Source organism: Amblyomma mixtum, chromosome 7 (genome assembly GCF_055824585.1).
Source record: "Amblyomma mixtum isolate Tamu chromosome 7, ASM5582458v1, whole genome shotgun sequence".
NCBI lineage: Eukaryota > Metazoa > Arthropoda > Arachnida > Ixodida > Ixodidae > Amblyomma > Amblyomma mixtum.
Genome location: NC_143018.1, coordinates 70,082,436 through 70,100,772, shown reverse-complemented (window position 1 = coordinate 70,100,772; position 18,337 = coordinate 70,082,436). Strand labels below are relative to the sequence as shown.

Sequence of the window (18,337 nt, the reverse complement as noted above, 5' to 3'; positions counted from 1 at the left end):
TTGTCTGTAATATTCTGCAACTTCGTGACAGGAGATTAGTCGCCCTTCTCTCCCGTGATCTGCCAGCGGTGGCCCGTCTTGTGCAGCTCGGAGGTAGAGATCTCGAGCCAACTCGTGGGCCGCCTCGTTGCCATGGGCAGATTCGTGCGCGGGGGTCCAGATTACATTGATTGTTCTATTCAATGTCGCTAGTCTTAAAATTTTGGCGGCGAGGGGAGACTCTCCCTCTACTAACCGACGCAAGCTAGTGCTATTGCGACCTCCTCCGCCGTCTCAGTGTTTGTCCCTAGGATAGCTGCGGCCGTGATGGGGCTACCCGCTCCGTTCACTACCGCGACGGTCGTGTACTGATATATCGCCCGCTGCGTCTACGTAGGCGACCTCCTCCTGAGGCTTGTCACCGTAGATGCGTTCTATCACCTCTGCCCGTTTTTGTCTTCTTTCCTTGTTTATCTCTGGGTGCATATGTTCTTGGGTAAGGGGAGAATCCTGAGATTGCTCCTAATCTCCATGTCGATGTCCTCCCTCCGTCTAGCTCCCCTGTCTGTTTTGAGTCCGACTTTGGCTAGTGTGGCTCTTCCCGCATGTGTTATGCTGAGTCTCTCTAGCTGTGATGTCTGGACTGCTTCTGCGAGCTCTGTAAGCGTGTTGTGTATGCCCAGTGCTAGGAGTTTTTCCGAGGATGTGCACATGGGCAGGCCTAGAGCTTTCTTGACGCACTTCCTTATGAGAGCGTCGATTTTGTTCCTCTCTGCTGCTTTGAGATTTAGGTACGGCGTGGCGTAGCTGACTCTACTTATTAAGCTTGTATGAGCCTAAGTAGATTTTTTTCTTTAAGACCGCCTCTTTTGCTCGAGACACGTTTGATGAGATTGAGGGTCTGCATCATGTGGCTCTCAAGCTTTTTGATGGTTATCGTGTTTTTTTTCCATTCGACTGCATATGAAGGCCTAGGATTCTGATTGTGTCCACTTTGGGTACCTCCTTTCCTCCTACAGAAATCTGAATTCCGAGGGTGGTTTGTTCCTCAGAGCCTTATCGTTATATATGAATATTTCAGATTTTTTGGGCGTACATTCTAAGCCCCTTTATTCTGCATACGTCGAAATTATATTGGCAGCTGCCTGTAGGGTTTGATTAATCTCTGCATCACTTCCTCGGTTGATCCATAGATTAATGTCGTCCGCATACAGGCTATATTCTAAGTTTGGGTTGCCAATTTTCTCAAGTTCGCCCGGGAGTTCTCTCAGGGCCATGTTAAAGAGAATGGGTGATAGCACCAACCCTTGAGAGGTTCCCTTGCTTCCCAGCTTTATTTCCCGGATTTAATTTCCTGGAAGCTAATGCTCGCAGTTCTATCTGTGAGGAAGTCTTTTATGTAGCGATAGGTTTTGTGGCCTACTCCGGCGTGGCTGAGTCCTTTCAACATTGCCTCATGTTTGGCGTTATCAAATGCCTTTTTGAGATCAGCCGCAGCGGTGGCTCAGTGGTTATGGTGCTCGGCTGCTGACCAGAAAGTCGCGGGTTCGATCCCGGCCGCGGCGGTTGAATTTCTTTGGAGGAGAAATTCTAGAGGCCCGTGTATTGTGCGATGTCAGTGCACGTTAAAGAACCCCAGGTGGTCGAAATTTCCGGAGCCCTCCACTACGGCGTCTCTCATAGCCTTAGTCGCTTTGGGGCGTTAAACCCCATAAACCAACCTTTTTCGAGATCAAGACCTAGGGTAACCTTTGCATCCTTGGTTCAGGAGCCAATGATATCCTGTTTTAGTCGCAGCATGACGTCTTGTGCGCTGAGATGGGTCGGAACCCAAACATCTCATCTGGCCACATCCTATTCTTTTCCATGCAGTCCGATATTCTGATCTGGACGACATGCTCAATTAGTTTCCCTACGCACGATGTGAGGGATATAGGTCGAAGGTTCCCTATCTGCGGCTGCTTCCCGGGCTTAGGGGTTAGGACCACGGCGGCCGTTTCCCATTGCGGGGGAATCTCGCCCTTCTCCTAGCACTCCTGCAGCTAATCTGTAAGGGCCTTTATGGAGTTGTCGTCGAGGTTCCTTAACATTATGTTCGTAATCCCGTCTGGGCCAGGAGCCGATCTGGTTTTGAGTCTATTTCAGCCCTTACCTCGGCTACCGTAATGGGCGCGTCCAGGGCCTCGTTCGGGGCTCCTTCATAATCGGGAAGCCAGCTTTTGTTTGTGTCTCCTAAGTAGGTTTCAGCTAGTTTACGCATGAAGCTTTCGTCATCGTATTTCCCACACGCGTGTCTAACTTTGGTCATTGTAACTTTCGCTTGCGTTATGGATTTTTTTCGGGTCTATGAGATGCCTAAGAATGTTGCACGTCTGGGGGAGATTCATGCTCCTCTCCATTTCGATGCATTTGCTATTCCAATTTTGCTCGCACAGTTTAAACGCGTAATCATCTATTTCTTTATTATGCCGCGCCAATCTTTTGAGATTGCGGTTGTTCCTGCCCTGTTTCTTTAGTCGGCGCACCATGCCTTGTTTGGCTTCCCACATGTGTAGGAGTCGGCTGTCCACTATCTCGGGGGCTTTCTCCCCGTATAGCGTTTTGGTTACCTTTCTGGCATCCTTCTTAACTGGTTCGCACCACTCTCCGATATTATTTATGACTGTCTCGTCTCTGTTTCCTCTTAGCTCCCTAAAGTGGTCCCACTCTTTGATCTTCGTAGGGGTTTGTTTCTTGCCTATTTGTTTGTTCTTGGTTCTTATCTCTGTTGCTATACTAACGAAGTAGGCGAGGAAGACTTTGATACGAGACAGAGGATGACTACGTGCGAACCTCGCGCAGAAGCCAGGAGTTAGAGGTATGTATACTCATACAGATGCTCGCAAAACTTGTCTTCTGTACTTTGTTGTACAGACGGGTAGCTCCTGGACGCCTTTAAATGCCGATCATTTAGAAAGCCTTTGGAACATGACATAAGACAGCCATTTTATTAAAAAAAGATCTCTCAATACCAGATCCGAAACCACAGCAGTGGGACAGTGAGCTGAGTAACTCCGACCCAGGCCGGCAGATCATGCTGGTCGAAAGGGCCCGGCGATCAGCAAGAACTACAATTAATGGAGTCCTGAACTAAGGACACCATCCTTATGCCCTCATTGTACAAATAAAGTTCCTCCTCTTGTGTTGATGACGACTGTGGCATGCTGAAGTTCTTTGGCACCCACGACATCTCTACAACATGAGATAGAACACAGCTGTCTGCGTCGCAGTCACTTTCTGGCCAAGTGTGTCACAGTGGCCATCGTCACGACCGCTTTTTCACTGCCACTACGAGCCCCAAGGCATATCCGCTTCCGTAGAAGTTTCTCATTGGACGTCCAGGTGGTGCCACATTACCTACTTGGATTTATGGTTGCATAGCTCATTCCGTTTAAACTCGCCGCTCCCAGGATAAAAGGTGAGGCTCACGATCGATACTGCCTTTTAGGGAGTAAAAATGATATCGGCTACGCTAGCTGCTAACTTCATTTGTCCAGAAACCTCACTGAATCACCGCACTGGTTGGGTCAACGCATGCCAACATTGGTGTACCATACCTGTACACCAGCGCAGACTACACTCGCATAGTTACAAAAGTGCACCAAGGAAACTTCAGACACCATCGCTTGACATAGACGCCCTTGCAAACAAAAATGTCATTCTTGTCAGAGTGCATGCGGCCGGGGCGGTACGTAGACGACTCGAATGTCGTACTCTTGAAGGCGCAAGACGCACAAGGCCCAACGGCCACAGGGCGACCCGAAGGATCCTTCAAGGACGGAAGCCAGCATTTAAGTGTAATGATCGCTAACTACCTCGAATGGGCGACCGTGCAGGTATGGCCGAAATTTGGATATTTACCACAGAATGGCCAAACATTCTTTTTCGGTGACGGAGTAATTGGCCTTGGACAGCAGGCGGATCGCGTAGGCCACAGCGTATTCGAAGAATCCAGTCTTCCGTTGGACAAGCGCAGCAGCAATACTTACGGCGCTAGCGTCCGTGTGTACCTCTGTTGGGGCTGCAGGGTCGTAATGGCGAAGTCATCATCATGAGCCTGACTACGCCCACTGCAGGGTAAAGGCCTCTCCCATGTCTCTCTAATTAATTCTGTCCTTTGCCAGTTGCGGCCACCGTATCCCCGCAAACTTCTTAATCTCATTCGCCCACCTAACTTTCTGCCGCCCCCTGCTACGCTTGCCTTCTCTTGGAATCCACTCCGTTACCCATCATCATCAGCCTGGCTACGCCCACTGCAGAATGAAGGCCTCTCCCATTTCTCTGCAATTAAACCTGTCCTTCGCCAGTTGCGACCACCATATCCCCGCAAACTTCTTGATTTCATCCGTCCACCTAACTTTCTGCCGCCCCCTGCCACGCTTGCCTTCTCTTGGAATCAACTCCCTTAAGGACCAGTGCTTATCTTGCCTTCGCATTACATGCCCTGCCCAAGCCCAGTTCTTCCTCTTCATTCCGACTAGGACATTACTAACCCGCATTTGTTCCCTCACCCACACCGCCCGCTTCCGATCTCTTAACGTTAAACCTATAATTCTTCTTTCAATAGCTCGCTGCGTTGTTCTTATGTTGAACCCTCTTTGTTAGCCTCCACATTTCTGCCCCATAGGTGAGTACCAGTAAGATACACCTGTTGTATACTTTTCTCTTGAGGGATAAAGTTAAACTGCCATTCATGATCTGAGAGAACCAGCCATATGCGCTCCACCCCATTCTTATTCTTCTAGTTATTTCCCTCTCATGATCATGAATGGCGAAGTAAGAGGGGCGTGAAGTAAGGAGCCGACATAGCGTAACGAAAGCGTTGTCACATTGGGAGGACCATGACAACAAAGAGTTCTGGGCTTGAAGCCGTGTCCGCGGGGAAATGATGGCAGCAAAATTTTGGGCGTAGCGCCGAAAATATTAACATAGGCCGACGTTGCAGTTCTTTAATCGTAGACGGCTTGAAAAAGGCGGCGAATGCGCGGAGTTTGGCCGGGTTTGGGAGTATCGCCTTGGGATACGATATGTGACCCGATCGAGTATGGTCAGCTGGCGAGTGCCAAATTGGAATTCCTTCAAATTCAATTGCAGTCCTTTGGTGGTGAGGCAAGACAACACACGGCGCAGGGATGTGCGTTAGATGTGTCGAGAAGTCGGCCGAGAACACGACGATGTCGTCTAGTTAGCAGAGACACGTCTTCCAGCACAGACCACGCGAAACGTCATCCACCATTCATTCGAACGTTGCAAGGGCATTGCAAAGGCCAAACGGCTTCACGTTGAATTAGAGTAATCCGTCTGGCGTGAAGAAAGCTGTTTTTCACGGTCGCATTCGGCCGTAGAAATTTGCCAGTATCCAGAGCGTAGATTGAGTCACACAGATGCTGACTCAAAAAGAATTACAGGTATCGATGCGTAGGAACGGGAGTTATTCAATGAAGAAATTTCAAAACACAAGCAAACAAAATTCTGCCCTGAACTCGATTTTGGCGGGGCTTCCCAATACAATAACTCTACCCAATCCCATTTCGCTCTCCCAATGACGACATTGAGAGGAGACCAATCAAAACAGCCTATCTGAGCACGTCCAGGAAGTTTGCACATCATGGTTGCCTGTTGGCTTTAACTCGTTCTTGCCAAGGCTGGCAGCATCGTTTCCATGGTTACAACAACCACCTGGACGCCCAGCTGGCCCAGCGATGCTTCATCGTCACGCCGATGGCGCAGAAGGGAACACTGATCAATGGCTTTTCCTGATTTATCCAAACTAGAGCTCGAGATACTCTTTAGCATAACGCGGGCCGCTACCATCCCAGCTTACCATGATGACAAAAACGTGGCGCCATCTGGCGGCCGCACCCGGTGATCCTCCTCAAGCTGCCGATGCGCGCTGGTAAATGTGAAACGAATGTCTTTTTTCTTTGTGTCCTTCCTTGGGACCGAAACGAGCGCTTGTAGAATGCAATGGCCGATTCAGGCCGATTCCGCCAAGCCGTCCTCAGATACATAGACAGTAGCTTCCTTCATCCATGAGAGTAGTCTCGAGTGCCGTTTCCTATTTCGTAGATGTGTAAAGAGAGGTCCAAAGTCTTTAGATGCACAACAATAGCAATGATTGCATACCGAGCAGACATTCATAAATTCTATCATGGCAAAAAGCATATCATCCGGGCAAATTATATAACAATCGAGCTTAAAGTGCCAGAAAAAGAATACAAACATCCTCTTCGCTTTCTTTGGCATTTATCGCGTGGAAGAAAATTCAGACACTGCTAAGCTTGACCTCATGCGAAGATTTACCAGTGGGTTTTTACACATGCGACACCTGATGTAAACAAGATGGCCAACCACTCGCCTCAAACAATCAGAACGAGAAAGCGCGCTGCTCTTTCTTTGATCCTCTCATAATGTGTTACATATTTAACACCCTCACCCATGGCCTTTGTCCCATCACCTGCACAACTATCCTAGCGTGCGCTCCGTCATTTAGTTTTGGTAAAGTATAATAGACGGGAAAGTCCACGAGCAAAACTTTGCATGAGGCTCCCGAAAGGGGGAAGTCGAGGCTTCTTAGCAGGGCAAGCAATCGTGTAAAATTCCTGCCTATTGAATGGTAACCCGCGCTCCTCCAGAGTGCCCTTAACAGCAGGCGTGAAGGCGATAAGAGGGCCCCTATCACCTGGCCAAAAATTACCGAGAGCAATTCAGATTACTTGCATGCCGTCAATGCGAAAGCACGCATGCGAGGTGTTAGGCTGCGGTGATGGCATTCTACTCTAATGCTGTGGCCAGCAAAGCTAATCTGTTTGCGCCATCGGAGTGGAAGTTGATGAAGACGATACCAAACCCGGCGCACAGACTGGCAGTTGAGTGTGGGGCATGTTGCGCTACAGCAATGACGGGCTTACGAGGGGTGTATACTTCTTTGGAGTGATTTTGAAATACTAGCAGAATAAAAAAATCTCTTTTCCAGATGGCAATAAGCTGGTATATTTCACGTCTGGTTGCTGGAGGAAGCAGGTGCTATTTAATGCTGTTGAACAAAACTTTTGCTCTTGTCTGAAAGGGCACCTATATGCTCCTGCGATGTTCTTGTCCGAAGCAAACTGTCAGCAGTCGTCAGAAAGGTCACCTTTTCTCTTTGACAAAATCAATCCCACCTAGGGTGATGTCTCATTAATCACTTTTGTCAAGTGTGATGACTGGATTGTTTCAGATGGGGAAACAGAATGAACAATCAGGCACAAGGATGTATGTTATAGAACGATGCCTTTATTATATTGAATGTGGAATGAATGCTAGGAGACCTGGTGACAATGGCATGGGCACAAAGCGAGAACAGCGATGATGCCATGCAAGGCTTTGTCAAAGAGGAATGACCTGTTCTTTGGTATTCAGCCACCATTTGCTGTAATGGCAGCAGCTATGCAACGAAAAGCCATTAAAAAAATTTAATAACAGGCACACCACAGCAACACACATCATGCCCATCAAACAACTGGCTACCTTCACCATGTCCCACCACGGACTCCTCTTGACTGTCCCCGTCCACTACCCCATCCGCCCCCATTGTTGCCCTCTCCACCCTGGTAGCCTCCACTGCTGTAGCCACCACGGTTCCCGCTGCTGTAACTACCGTAGCCACCGCCACCACGGTTCCCATAGCCATAGCCACCAGAACCTCCATAGCCACCAGAGTTTCCATAGCCGCCAGAGTCTCCGTAGCCCCCAGAGTTTCCATAGCCGCCAGAGTTTCCGTAACCCCCAGAGTTTTCGTAGCCCCCAGAGTTTCCGTAGCCCCCAGAGTTTCCGTAGCTGGAGCCACCCCTATTGCCGTAGCCGAAGCCACGACCGCGGTTGTAGCTGCCCCTGAACCCGGGACTGAAATTGCCCCTGCTTTCGGCTCCGTAGCCACCCCTGAAGCCACCCCTGAAGCCACCTCGAGAGCCTCCTCTGAAGCCACCACGGAAGTCATTAGAATAGTCTGCGCCAGGTCCTCCTCCACCGACGCTGCTCAACCGAGGCATCTTTCTGAAGGGCTGTGCATTCCCACTGTAAAGGAAAGTTTTTCTTTTTTACTGTGAGGTCAAGCGCAAGAGCACCGCAAGCACGCAGTGATAATTCTGAAGAGCCAAAAAACTTATAATTCGGATACAACTCAAGGATGAAGCGGCTTTTCCCAGTCAAAGGACCCTCTTCCAGCCAATGGCATAGACAGATTCTCATGGTCCTCCCAGCGTGACAATGCGGGGAGTGACCAGTGAAAGGAAATAGTCCCCTGCCTCCATGGTTGGGGATAGTCCCCACACTGTGCTGCCCCGCCACTCCCTCCATTGTTAAGCTAGCGGGGTCCTAAGATTCAGCAGACTTCATTGACTGGAAGAGGGTCCTTTGACGAGGAAATGCCGCTTCGTTCTTGAGCTCCATCTAACTATAACAGTAACTAAGAACACTCTAAGTGTGATCGACTGTTTCCGCTGTTCTCAGGATCCCTTTGCCGATTCTCCGCTTCAACAGGATTAGGACATTTGTAGCAACACTGATCCTCCAATGAACACATCTGCAGAGCTAAGCATACTGGCTTAACATATTAATCAGCGAAAGCTGTTATAGCTTTGGTTTAGCCATTTAGCTCAGCGTTTGACCGTGGAATCTAAATTGCCAGCCATATGAGTCATAAAGCCTAGCTGTGCTCATGCGAATCAGCGAAACCTGATCTGGTCACTTGTCGCTTCCAACCCACCCCCCCCCTTTTCTTTCACTTTCCCTCTTCCAAAAAGTGAACAGGGAGATCTCCCCCTCCCCACTCTGCATGGTTGGCAGGTGGCAGCTGTTGAATTGAGCTTTAACTTAGCTGAGTTATGCTAAATTAATTTGCTAAGTAATTAAGGTCTTACGGCTGACTCTGCAGATTGCACGGTAGAATGTACGGCTATATGGCTAACTAAACTGAACCTTTATAACAGCTTTCACTCTCAGAATAAACACCGTGGCCCAGAGCCCACACAGCTGTTTCAGCGTGTGAACAAGTACGCATTAATTATAATCCCCCCCCCCCCCCCCTAAAAAAACACTTACACTGCCATCAGAAATGAAGCACTGCACACAGGATGCTAGGCCTGACAGGCCTAGAGTCAAATCTGCAATGCTTCCAAACCTATGAGAGTGTCAGCACTTATTTTTGTCTTTTTGTTTTGGACTGCTGATAAATCAGCTTGCAGTTTCCAGAAAGACAGCAATGCTGAGAGCAGAATGTAAAGCCCGCTGAGATAAGGAAGCAGCAGCACTGATAAAAGATAGTCCGGGCCCTCTGGCTGGACAAAACTTCACTGCACCCGAAGTTATTTACCGTAAAAACCCGCGTATAATACGAACCCGAATATAATATGAGGCTAAGTTTTAGAGACGCGAAATGGGAAAAAAGTTTCACCCGCGTATAATACGAGTAACACAAGCTCATAGAAGACATTTAAGGCACGGTTATACTCTGACGTAGCGCGCGCGGCACGGCGACGTCACGTCGGCGAAACGCGACCCTCTATTCTCCAGCGGCGCCCGATCGCCAGCGTGTTCGGCGGCTTCTGGCGCGGTCTGACGGTGCCCGGCGCGAAATGCAGCCGGCTGCATTTCGCGCGGGCCGCACTGAAGCCGCCCACCTAGAATGCACCGCACGCGCCGCCCACTTCCTCCATGCCCACGCCACTCCTCCCCTCTACCCCCTTCGCCACTCGCCTCCTCTCCCAGCCGGTTTTCGAACGAAGAACGTTCTGCGCATGCGCTGCCTCGCGTCGGAGTGGCTGGACTGTAGAGCTCCCGAACTGCGCCTGGCGTAGCGTCGCCGATCTGACGTATCCGACCACAACCGGCTCTCGCCCGCACGCCGAGAATGTCGGAGCACGTGCGTTGTCAACAGGCGCATGGCACACCGCGACCCACCTCCGCACCCAATGGATAAACAAAGAAACGACGTCGTGACGTCGTTTGTCGAGAGTAACGAAGCCAAGCCGTAGCCACGCGCCAATAGCAAAGCCAAGCCGTAGCCACGCCGCGAAAATGAAACCAAAACTTCGAGCAACTTCGAAAATTTTTGTTCGGATCCGCAAATAGTACGAGGCGGAAATTTAGGACACTAATTATGGGAAAAAAACCTCGTATTATACGCGGGTTTTTACGGTACATTCAAGTCAGGCGGGGTCCACTTGAAGCACTTCATTCTAAAAATTAAATGTTCCAAGTAGATGGCCAACTAGCTGCCTGTTACTCTGAGTGCATCCATTCTCAGCTAGGGAAGGTCAAGAGGGGACAAACATGGGGCTCACCCAAACGACTCCGTGAGGTCCGCGCCTTCCGCGCCAACCTGGATACTGTCAAACCGGCACAGCTTCTTCACGACGCTGACCACCCTGGCAAATTGTTCAGACGGCTGCGACAGCATCTCGGGGTCAGCGGTCACGTCCACTATGAGGTTGTCGACGGCCTGCTGCAGGGACAGCACGTTGGCCGCAACCTGGGGGTCCATCTTGAGGTTGATCCTGAGGCCCCAGAAAGAAGAAGAGGAGACTGCACACCACGCACACCACTGAGGCACTACTGAGTCACTACTTGAGTCACACCACTGAGGCACTACTTGAGTTACTACTGCCCCAAGGCACAAAAGAAAAGTAAAGGGCACAGCCACATTTACAGGCTGCCCTTTGGCCAAGACTATAGAACAGAAACAGCCACATGAACCAACGCAAAACAAGGAACACCAGAAGAATGACGGCGGACAACTGCTGGACTGCGATCAGCCATCATCCTTCTTATCGTGTTTCGTGCTTCGCACTGGTTCACGCTGCTGTAATGTACTAATCCGGCCATCATGCAGTGGTGTTTTAGAACAAGAATGCTCAGGACTGCACACTTTGTTTTCTGGTGTTGTCTGATAGCATGGCTGGTGACCTGCCACCCCTTCCACGGAACTTCACTCCGGTGGCCACAAAGGCTCCTGGACTTGTCGCCATGCCTTTTATGGCAGTCGGAGGCATTGGAAGACATTGCTCTTGATAAAACTCAAATATTTGGCTCCCTCTGACTAAGTTAATACAGTCGCCGACCGATAAATCGGACGCCCGTAATTCGGACAGCTTTGTGGCACCGCCACTTGCCACATAAACATGACTTACAAGAGCGACCAATATTTCAGACTGCCTCCAGCTCCATGTTCGATAATCCGGACTCTGCCCCGTGCTTCTCGTGGTGGCCGCTTGTAATGCGCAGGCTGCGATGTGTGTGAGATTTTGAAATTTGCACTCAATCACCCACGCGGTCGCTTCCGCAATTAAGTCACGTGACTCCAGGTAAAAGCGGAGACGAGTGCCTACTCGCGATGTGTGACTGTGGCCTCCGTGATCAGCTCCGGCAGCATGTCGTTGGTCGTTTATGGCCTCCCCGCCGCCAATATGTGCTCGTTTGCGTGTGTCCCAGTGCATGTTAATTTAGGTTCATTCAAGTGGTCACATAACAACCTTTCCCGCGTGTTTGACAACGACAGGCCAAGGCAAATGGTGCCAACGGTGCCTTTGCAGTCCGTGCCGCCAACAACGACAAAGCGCGGCAAATACACGATGCTGAAAATTATGAAGAAAGCAGCCATAATACAGCAAGTGCTAAGCGGCCGTTCACAAGGCAAAGTTGTCCATGAGTTTCAGTGTCTCGAAGCAAACGATATTGAATTATGTGAAGAACAAGTCGAAGATTCTCGAAGAAACGCAGAAAACATCTGCAGCTGAACAGAAAAGGCTGCGACAATGACTTTACCCGATATTAGAAGGAGCATTAAACATCTGGCTTAATGCTACTGTCGCTTAGTGCGTTCCTGTTTCTGGCCACCTTTTGAAGCATAAAGCTGAGACCCTCATGCTGGGGCTTGGCATAGAGCGTTTAAGTTCAGCGACGGCTGGCTTAGAAATTTCAGGGACTTCGCAGACGTCGACAGCGCAGCGTCACCGTGTGCCGAACTGAGTGACAACGCACTAATTGAGCAAGAACTCCCACCGCTGAAGAGCGACTCTGACTCGAGCCTTTGAAGTACTTGATCAGCATACAGTGACAGCATGACACTGGTGGACACAGAGACCGATTTGGTCGCACGTAATCGGAAGTGAGTGCAGCAACGCATTGACAAGTTCTCCCGGACACAGGTGCCCTAAAATGTAAATAAAAGGTATTTTTTGCTTCATTCGTTTTTTTCAGACATTTGATATTTCGGACTTATATTTACATTCCCCATGGAGTCCGAATTATCGGTCGTTGACTGGTCACTTGTTGGGAGGCAAAAGACACATTTTTAAAACTGGGTTCAAAAATGGCACATTTTTTCCCCCACCACTCGATCAAATCTCGTGATGCTGATAACGAAACAGTCTTGTGATCACAGTTGGAAGTGAATGACTGACTGTCTGGCCCAGCCCCTAAAATCTGCAACCAAAACGAGGCACCAACATCACCACAATTTGCTTGTGAAACAGCCAATGGTGTGATGCCTGTACAGTGGAACCTCGATTATACGTCCCCCGGTCATGCGACGACCCGCATTTTACGACGAATTTGTGCGGTCCCGGCAAAATCCCCATAGAGACAATGCATTAAAAACCTCGGTTATACGACGCAAATTTTAGAAGGACCCCGCTTCGTACGACGGCTGGCTCGTACCGACCGTCAAAAAAGGTCGTCAGCAAACGCAGGCCGGGATGTACCGTATTTTCGCGATTCTAAGCACCCTCCCTATTTTCGAAAAAAAATTTCTGAAAAAAAAACTTTGCATGCGAATCTAAGCACCCCCGTTTTTGCGCGGAAGAGAGCGTTGCCGAGGCCGCCAAGTGCACTTGCTCTCTTTTTCGTCGAGCCTGTGCAGTCGGAGTCTGGAGGAGGCGCGGCCTGCGCGTTGTTGTTGCGACTGAGAGAAGGATGAAAAGGAAAGTGCACGGGCCCGCCTACTGGCTGGAGCCAAGCCACCACCGCTGCCAAGTGCAGATAGAAGAGAGTTAAAAGATCAGAGGAAAGATAAAGAGAAAAGATAAGACGCGCGTTGCGGCAACAGATGCGTCTGCCCGAGCGGACGCTGATGAAAAAAACAGATAAGCGGGCGAGGCCGCGCTCGCCGAAGCGAGGACAGCGGCGTCCACGGCGCTTTTTGTAATGGAAGTAATGGATGCCATGTGCCCCGACGATAAAACTTCCGACGAAGAGGAAGTGGACAACGATGTAGAGGTTTGCGCTCCCATCCCTAGTTACGCGGACGTGTTGCAGAGCGTCGACAACATCCGGCGCTTTGTTTGCGCGCGCGACGATGTTGGCGACCTACTGCCGGACGTGGCAGCCCTTGAAAGAAAGTTAATGCGCCGAGGTTGGACAAAGGTGCAAAAAAAAAATTACTGATTTTTTTTTAAACGGTAATAAAGATTTTTTTGCAAATCTGTTTCAAACAAATGCTGGGTTTTGTCTTTTTTAATCTGATTGGCGTACTTGCCGCGGGCTTGAAGCCGGTCAACAGTTTTCGGCGCAAGGCCGAGCGCCACTGGCCGCATTCTTTGATTTTCGATTATACGACACCCGGATTATACTGCCACGTATCATTGTAGTGTTTGTTCGTTCACGCTCAAGGCTGCAGGAAAGGGCTGTCATCATTTTTGTTCGTGACGCGAGAAGCGACCAGTATAATCTCGATTGATCGCAGCCATGAAAGGCGGCATCTAGGTTTTTTCAGATTACTGTAGATGATCTTGTCCTGCTGTCTGGAAGTTTCCTTGCCGGCTTTAAATTGAGCGATGCCGCGAGCAACGGACATTCGTAGTTCGACGATTGACAAGCACGCTTGTTGCTTACGCCGCCACCGAGTGATTCAGTTCTTTTGAGGGCGCAAGTCAGCCCAAATAAAGAGCTTCGTTTCCAAGACTGGCTGGTGTCTTCCTGAACGCTGCACTGCTGTCACTACAACGTGACATCTGGTGGAGGTGCTGGGTAGCCTTCCATGTACCGGACACCCCAGCAAGTCGCGACGCCAGCCCTTTGAGTTATTCGCCGGAAGACCTGACTCCAGTCTACCACGCAGCCTCTGGAGCCTCCAGCCATGACTTACGCCGCAGCAGTGCGCCGTCCTGTACCTCGACGACGGGACCCAAGCCCCTATCGCCGTTAGCCAGCTGCGCTGGAGCGCCGCCCTCTCACCCCAACTCGCCCGTCCTACGAGCGTCGTACACGGCCGAGGAAATGCGACGAGTGGAGAACACCCGACCAGCGCCGCCCACAATGCTTCCACTGCGGAGAAGCCGGTCACATTCTCTGGTACTGCCCATACAGGAGAATGGGCATCCGAGGGTTCTCTTACGACGCCCCATGACCCCGACCCGGCCAGCGACCAGCCGAAATCGAGGAGTTTTTGCGTCGGGAAGAATACTCATCGCCGAGCCGCCTATCACGTTCTCCGTCGCCATTGTCACCGCGCTATGTATCTCCTAGCCGAGGCTACGCAGTGCGTGGACGTTCCCCCGGCACCCGAAGGTTAAACTGAATAAAGCAGCCTCTGGAGGTGAGGTTGCTTCTGAGCGCAAGAACGAAGATCCTCCATCGACGAAAACAGAATACCATGCCCCCTACGACGACGACGAACCCTACGACAACGACGAACCCTACGACAACGACGACCCTCTGACGACGACGAACCCTCTGACGACGACGACCCCTCTGACGACGACGACCCCTCTGACGACGACGACCCCTCTGACGACGACGACCCCTCTGACGACGACGACCCCTCTGACGACGACGACCCCTACGACGACGACGACCCCTACGACGACGACGACCCCTACGACGACGACGACCCCTACGACGACGACGACCCCTACGACGACGACGACTACTGACTACTACGACGACAAATACGACGACAAAAACTACAACACCGACGACAACACCGACGACGACGACGACACGGCCAGACTTGAAGCTTTTACCGCTGCCCTTACACCTTATTAGGAATGCTAAAGGACTCTAAGTTCTCGAAGCATTCTCCGTGTTTAATTTCATTTTAAAGCATCGAGACGATGCTTCTTTGGAAGGCGGGTAATGCCACGTATCATTGTAGTGTTTGTTCGTTCACGCTCAAGGCTGCAGGAAAGGGCTGTCATCATTTTTGTTCGTGACGCGAGAAGCGACCAGTATAATCTCGATTGATCGCAGCCATGAAAGGCGGCATCTAGGTTTTTTCAGATTACTGTAGATGATCTTGTCCTGCTGTCTGGAAGTTTCCTTGCCGGCTTTAAATTGAGCGATGCCGCGAGCAACGGACATTCGTAGTTCGACGATTGACAAGCACGCTTGTTGCTTACGCCGCCACCGAGTGATTCAGTTCTTTTGAGGGCGCAAGTCAGCCCAAATAAAGAGCTTCGTTTCCAAGACTGGCTGGTGTCTTCCTGAACGCTGCACTGCTGTCACTACAACGTGACAATACGACGGTTTCGCGCGGTCCCCTGAACGTCGTATAATCGAGGTTCCACTGTATTTAATTTCGTTTCTTGGCGTTTTCCACCGTACACAGTAGCCGACCGATTTTTCTGACTCCAATAATTCGGACTTGCGCGATATTTCAGACTTCACTGAGGAACCGTCGCGCACCTCATAGGAACGTGTACATTTTCACAACCGATATTTTAGACTTTGTGGAGTCTAAAAGTTAGATTTTTCGGACTAAAATAGACGCAAACAATATTGTGGAGATCGGTTTTCAACCGAAAGTTTGTTATTTCGGCCTAATGTAGATGCGAGCGGGCATTGCTGTCGCAACCAACCCGTTCCCCACCACTGTGAAAGGCGCCATCTTGGATTTAAATGGAATCGGCGGGCGCAATCAGACTGGCTTGGATAGGCTCTGCTCTTTGTTCTCCATCGTTGCCATTCAAGATAATGGGATGCTCTCTGTTGCCATCTAGATGGCCTACAAAGAGCGCGCGATTGCTTTGGAAACGGTACAGTGGGACAGCTGCAGCGTCTCACATGTGCAGCACAAAGCACATGCCACAACATGCTGCCTCTTCTTTTTCACGCATGGTTATCCAGTCACCGGCTCATGGCTGCACTAGTTGGAATTCCTGCTTCCCACTATCCTGGCTCTGAACCTTGCCAGTCAAGAAGCCCGAACGGCAACACTACACTGACTAAATGTGAACGTACACTCACTGATCTGTGTCAAGTTAAGGTGGCTGCACAGCATGACTCCAGGAAAAAGTAATACCACTCCTTTTAATCATTTTCCTTCTTTCATAGTGACCTCCTATCACGCAGAATGCCAAGTTCTGTCATGCTACGGCAGGAAGCTGTTATTTTCATTTCTGTTCTGTCCTTTTGAGTCTTCGTGCAGAAACTGCATGCAATGGAAGCCTGTATTTAATGAGAAATTGCCAACTTTTCTCAATTTTGTTGCAGCCGCACTTAACTGTGTCAAGGCCAAGTTCTGCGTGCACAAATTGGGGAGAAGACGGATGCGCAATGGGGCAACCCTACCAGCCATCAACCAGGACCACCCCGTTGACCAACTCCACTCGTTTGCAGCCGAACAGCAGGATGTGCAGGGGAGAAATCATGGTCATCTGCTTGCAGGACACCGCCCTCGTGCGGATCTGCGTTGAAACGGACAATTGCATGACCGGGTTTATGCAAAAAAAAACAATACATTTTGAGATAAGACACAGGCCTGCCCCCTCCAGGCAAGTCTAATAAAAATTCTCTGCATGAAGAGACCATTCAGGCAAATGAATTGCGACAAGAAAGAGAGCAGCACATGACGTTTTCCCAGGAAAGTAAGGAAGAGGTGCACAAACGAACTTTTCAATGCCACAAGTGAGCTGACACTATGGTTTGGTTTAGGTTTATGGGGTTTAACGTCCCAAAGCGACTAAGGCTATGAGAGACGCCGTAGTGGAGGGCTCCGGAAATTTCGACCACCTGGGGTTCTTTAATGTGCACTGACATCGCACAGCACACGGGCCTCTAGAATTTCTCCTCCAAAGAAATTCAACCGCAGCGGCCGGGATCGAACCCGCGTCTTTCGGGACAGCAGCCGAGCACCATAACTGCTGAGCCACCGCGGCGGCTGAACTGACACTATGTACACTACGCACAGCAACTGGGTGCCAATGGCACGTTACTCCTTTCAAATGGCCCAGAAAAGCGGATACATCGAGCAAGGAGAATTCGATGGTGCACAGTTCTTAGGGCTCTTTTTTCCTTCACCCAGTACAGAAACATTCTTGCAAGTTCCTGAAGCTCAACGTAACTATACGCGCTTGGCAAACTGAGAGTAGAGTTTTTCAGCACTAAGGCATACCAATGCTGCCTTTAGCTGGTTACAGAGTAGGCAGGAGCCAAACAAAATACATAACAGCTTGTGAGAGCTAAGGGGAGGGTGACAGAGGAGAACGACCAAGCAGACCTCCGTTGACCCTCCCTACGAAATCATGGCACATCTGCTCTTCTTTAAACAGTCCTGACGACGTGAGTGGTCGCTGACTGCAAGTGAAGAAGTGGATAGGAAAATGCCAGCGTCGTCACCTTTTCCCCGAACACAAAGAAGGGGCTGGGGAACTTGTTGGAGGCCGGCAGGTTGGTGCAGTTGACCGACGTCTTGTGGATGAGTGCCGCCCGGTTCTCTGTGGTGAGCACCTTGCGCTTCTCCTTGTGGTAGCAGATGTTGGGGTAGTGGCCCATCACCAACAAGGCCACCATCTGGGAAGGGGGGGGAGACACCATGAACACTCACACAACAAGTGTGAAGGAACCAAGAACTGCCAAACAACAAAGGCGTGCATGCGCACGCATGTGCGCACACACTCAAAATAAAAAGCAGCCGTAATGTAGTTTGCTCTTGGCCAACCAACTAGAGCACATACCGTATTTACCCAATCCCAACGCGCACCTTTTTTCGGGGAATATACGCCTCAAAATCGCATGCGCGTTGGATTCGAGTGCAAACCGAAACTGCCCCATAGCTGCCCATCGTCATCGCCATTATGCGATGTGGGAGCTCACTAACTGCCGGCAAACGTGGGAGCACGCTTGCTCGTCGTTTTCTGCGTCGCAGGAGCCGTTTTCAATCGGTGTGGCGCTTGTCATTGGTCGCGTGCTCAGCGACCACGGACCACGTTCACGGCGACGGTATCCCGTGCACTGCCGCGGGCGGACGCCTCATCACTGCCTTTGCACGATCGAGATACGCGGCTCGAAGAATATGTTGATGAAACAACGGTTGTCGGAAATGCGTCATTTTGGCGGTAAAGTT

The 18,337-nt window shown here is 50.4% G+C and overlaps 1 protein-coding gene across 1 annotated transcript in view; it reads right to left on the bottom strand.

Moving 5' to 3' along the window:
- Nucleotides 1–7,273: 7,273 nt before the first annotated feature.
- mle (dosage compensation regulator mle) overlaps nucleotides 7,274–18,337 on the bottom strand; it is a 59,440-nt gene continuing 48,376 nt past the window's right edge. Inside the window, exons 24-27 of the mRNA XM_089552859.1 lie at nucleotides 17,611–17,784; nucleotides 16,564–16,679; nucleotides 10,341–10,553; nucleotides 7,274–8,073 (exon numbers count right to left, since the gene is read on the bottom strand). Coding sequence (XP_089408985.1) covers nucleotides 7,530–8,073; nucleotides 10,341–10,553; nucleotides 16,564–16,679; nucleotides 17,611–17,784 — 1,047 coding nt within the window. The 3' untranslated portion in view covers nucleotides 7,274–7,529. The remainder of the gene's footprint in view (nucleotides 8,074–10,340; nucleotides 10,554–16,563; nucleotides 16,680–17,610; nucleotides 17,785–18,337) is intronic.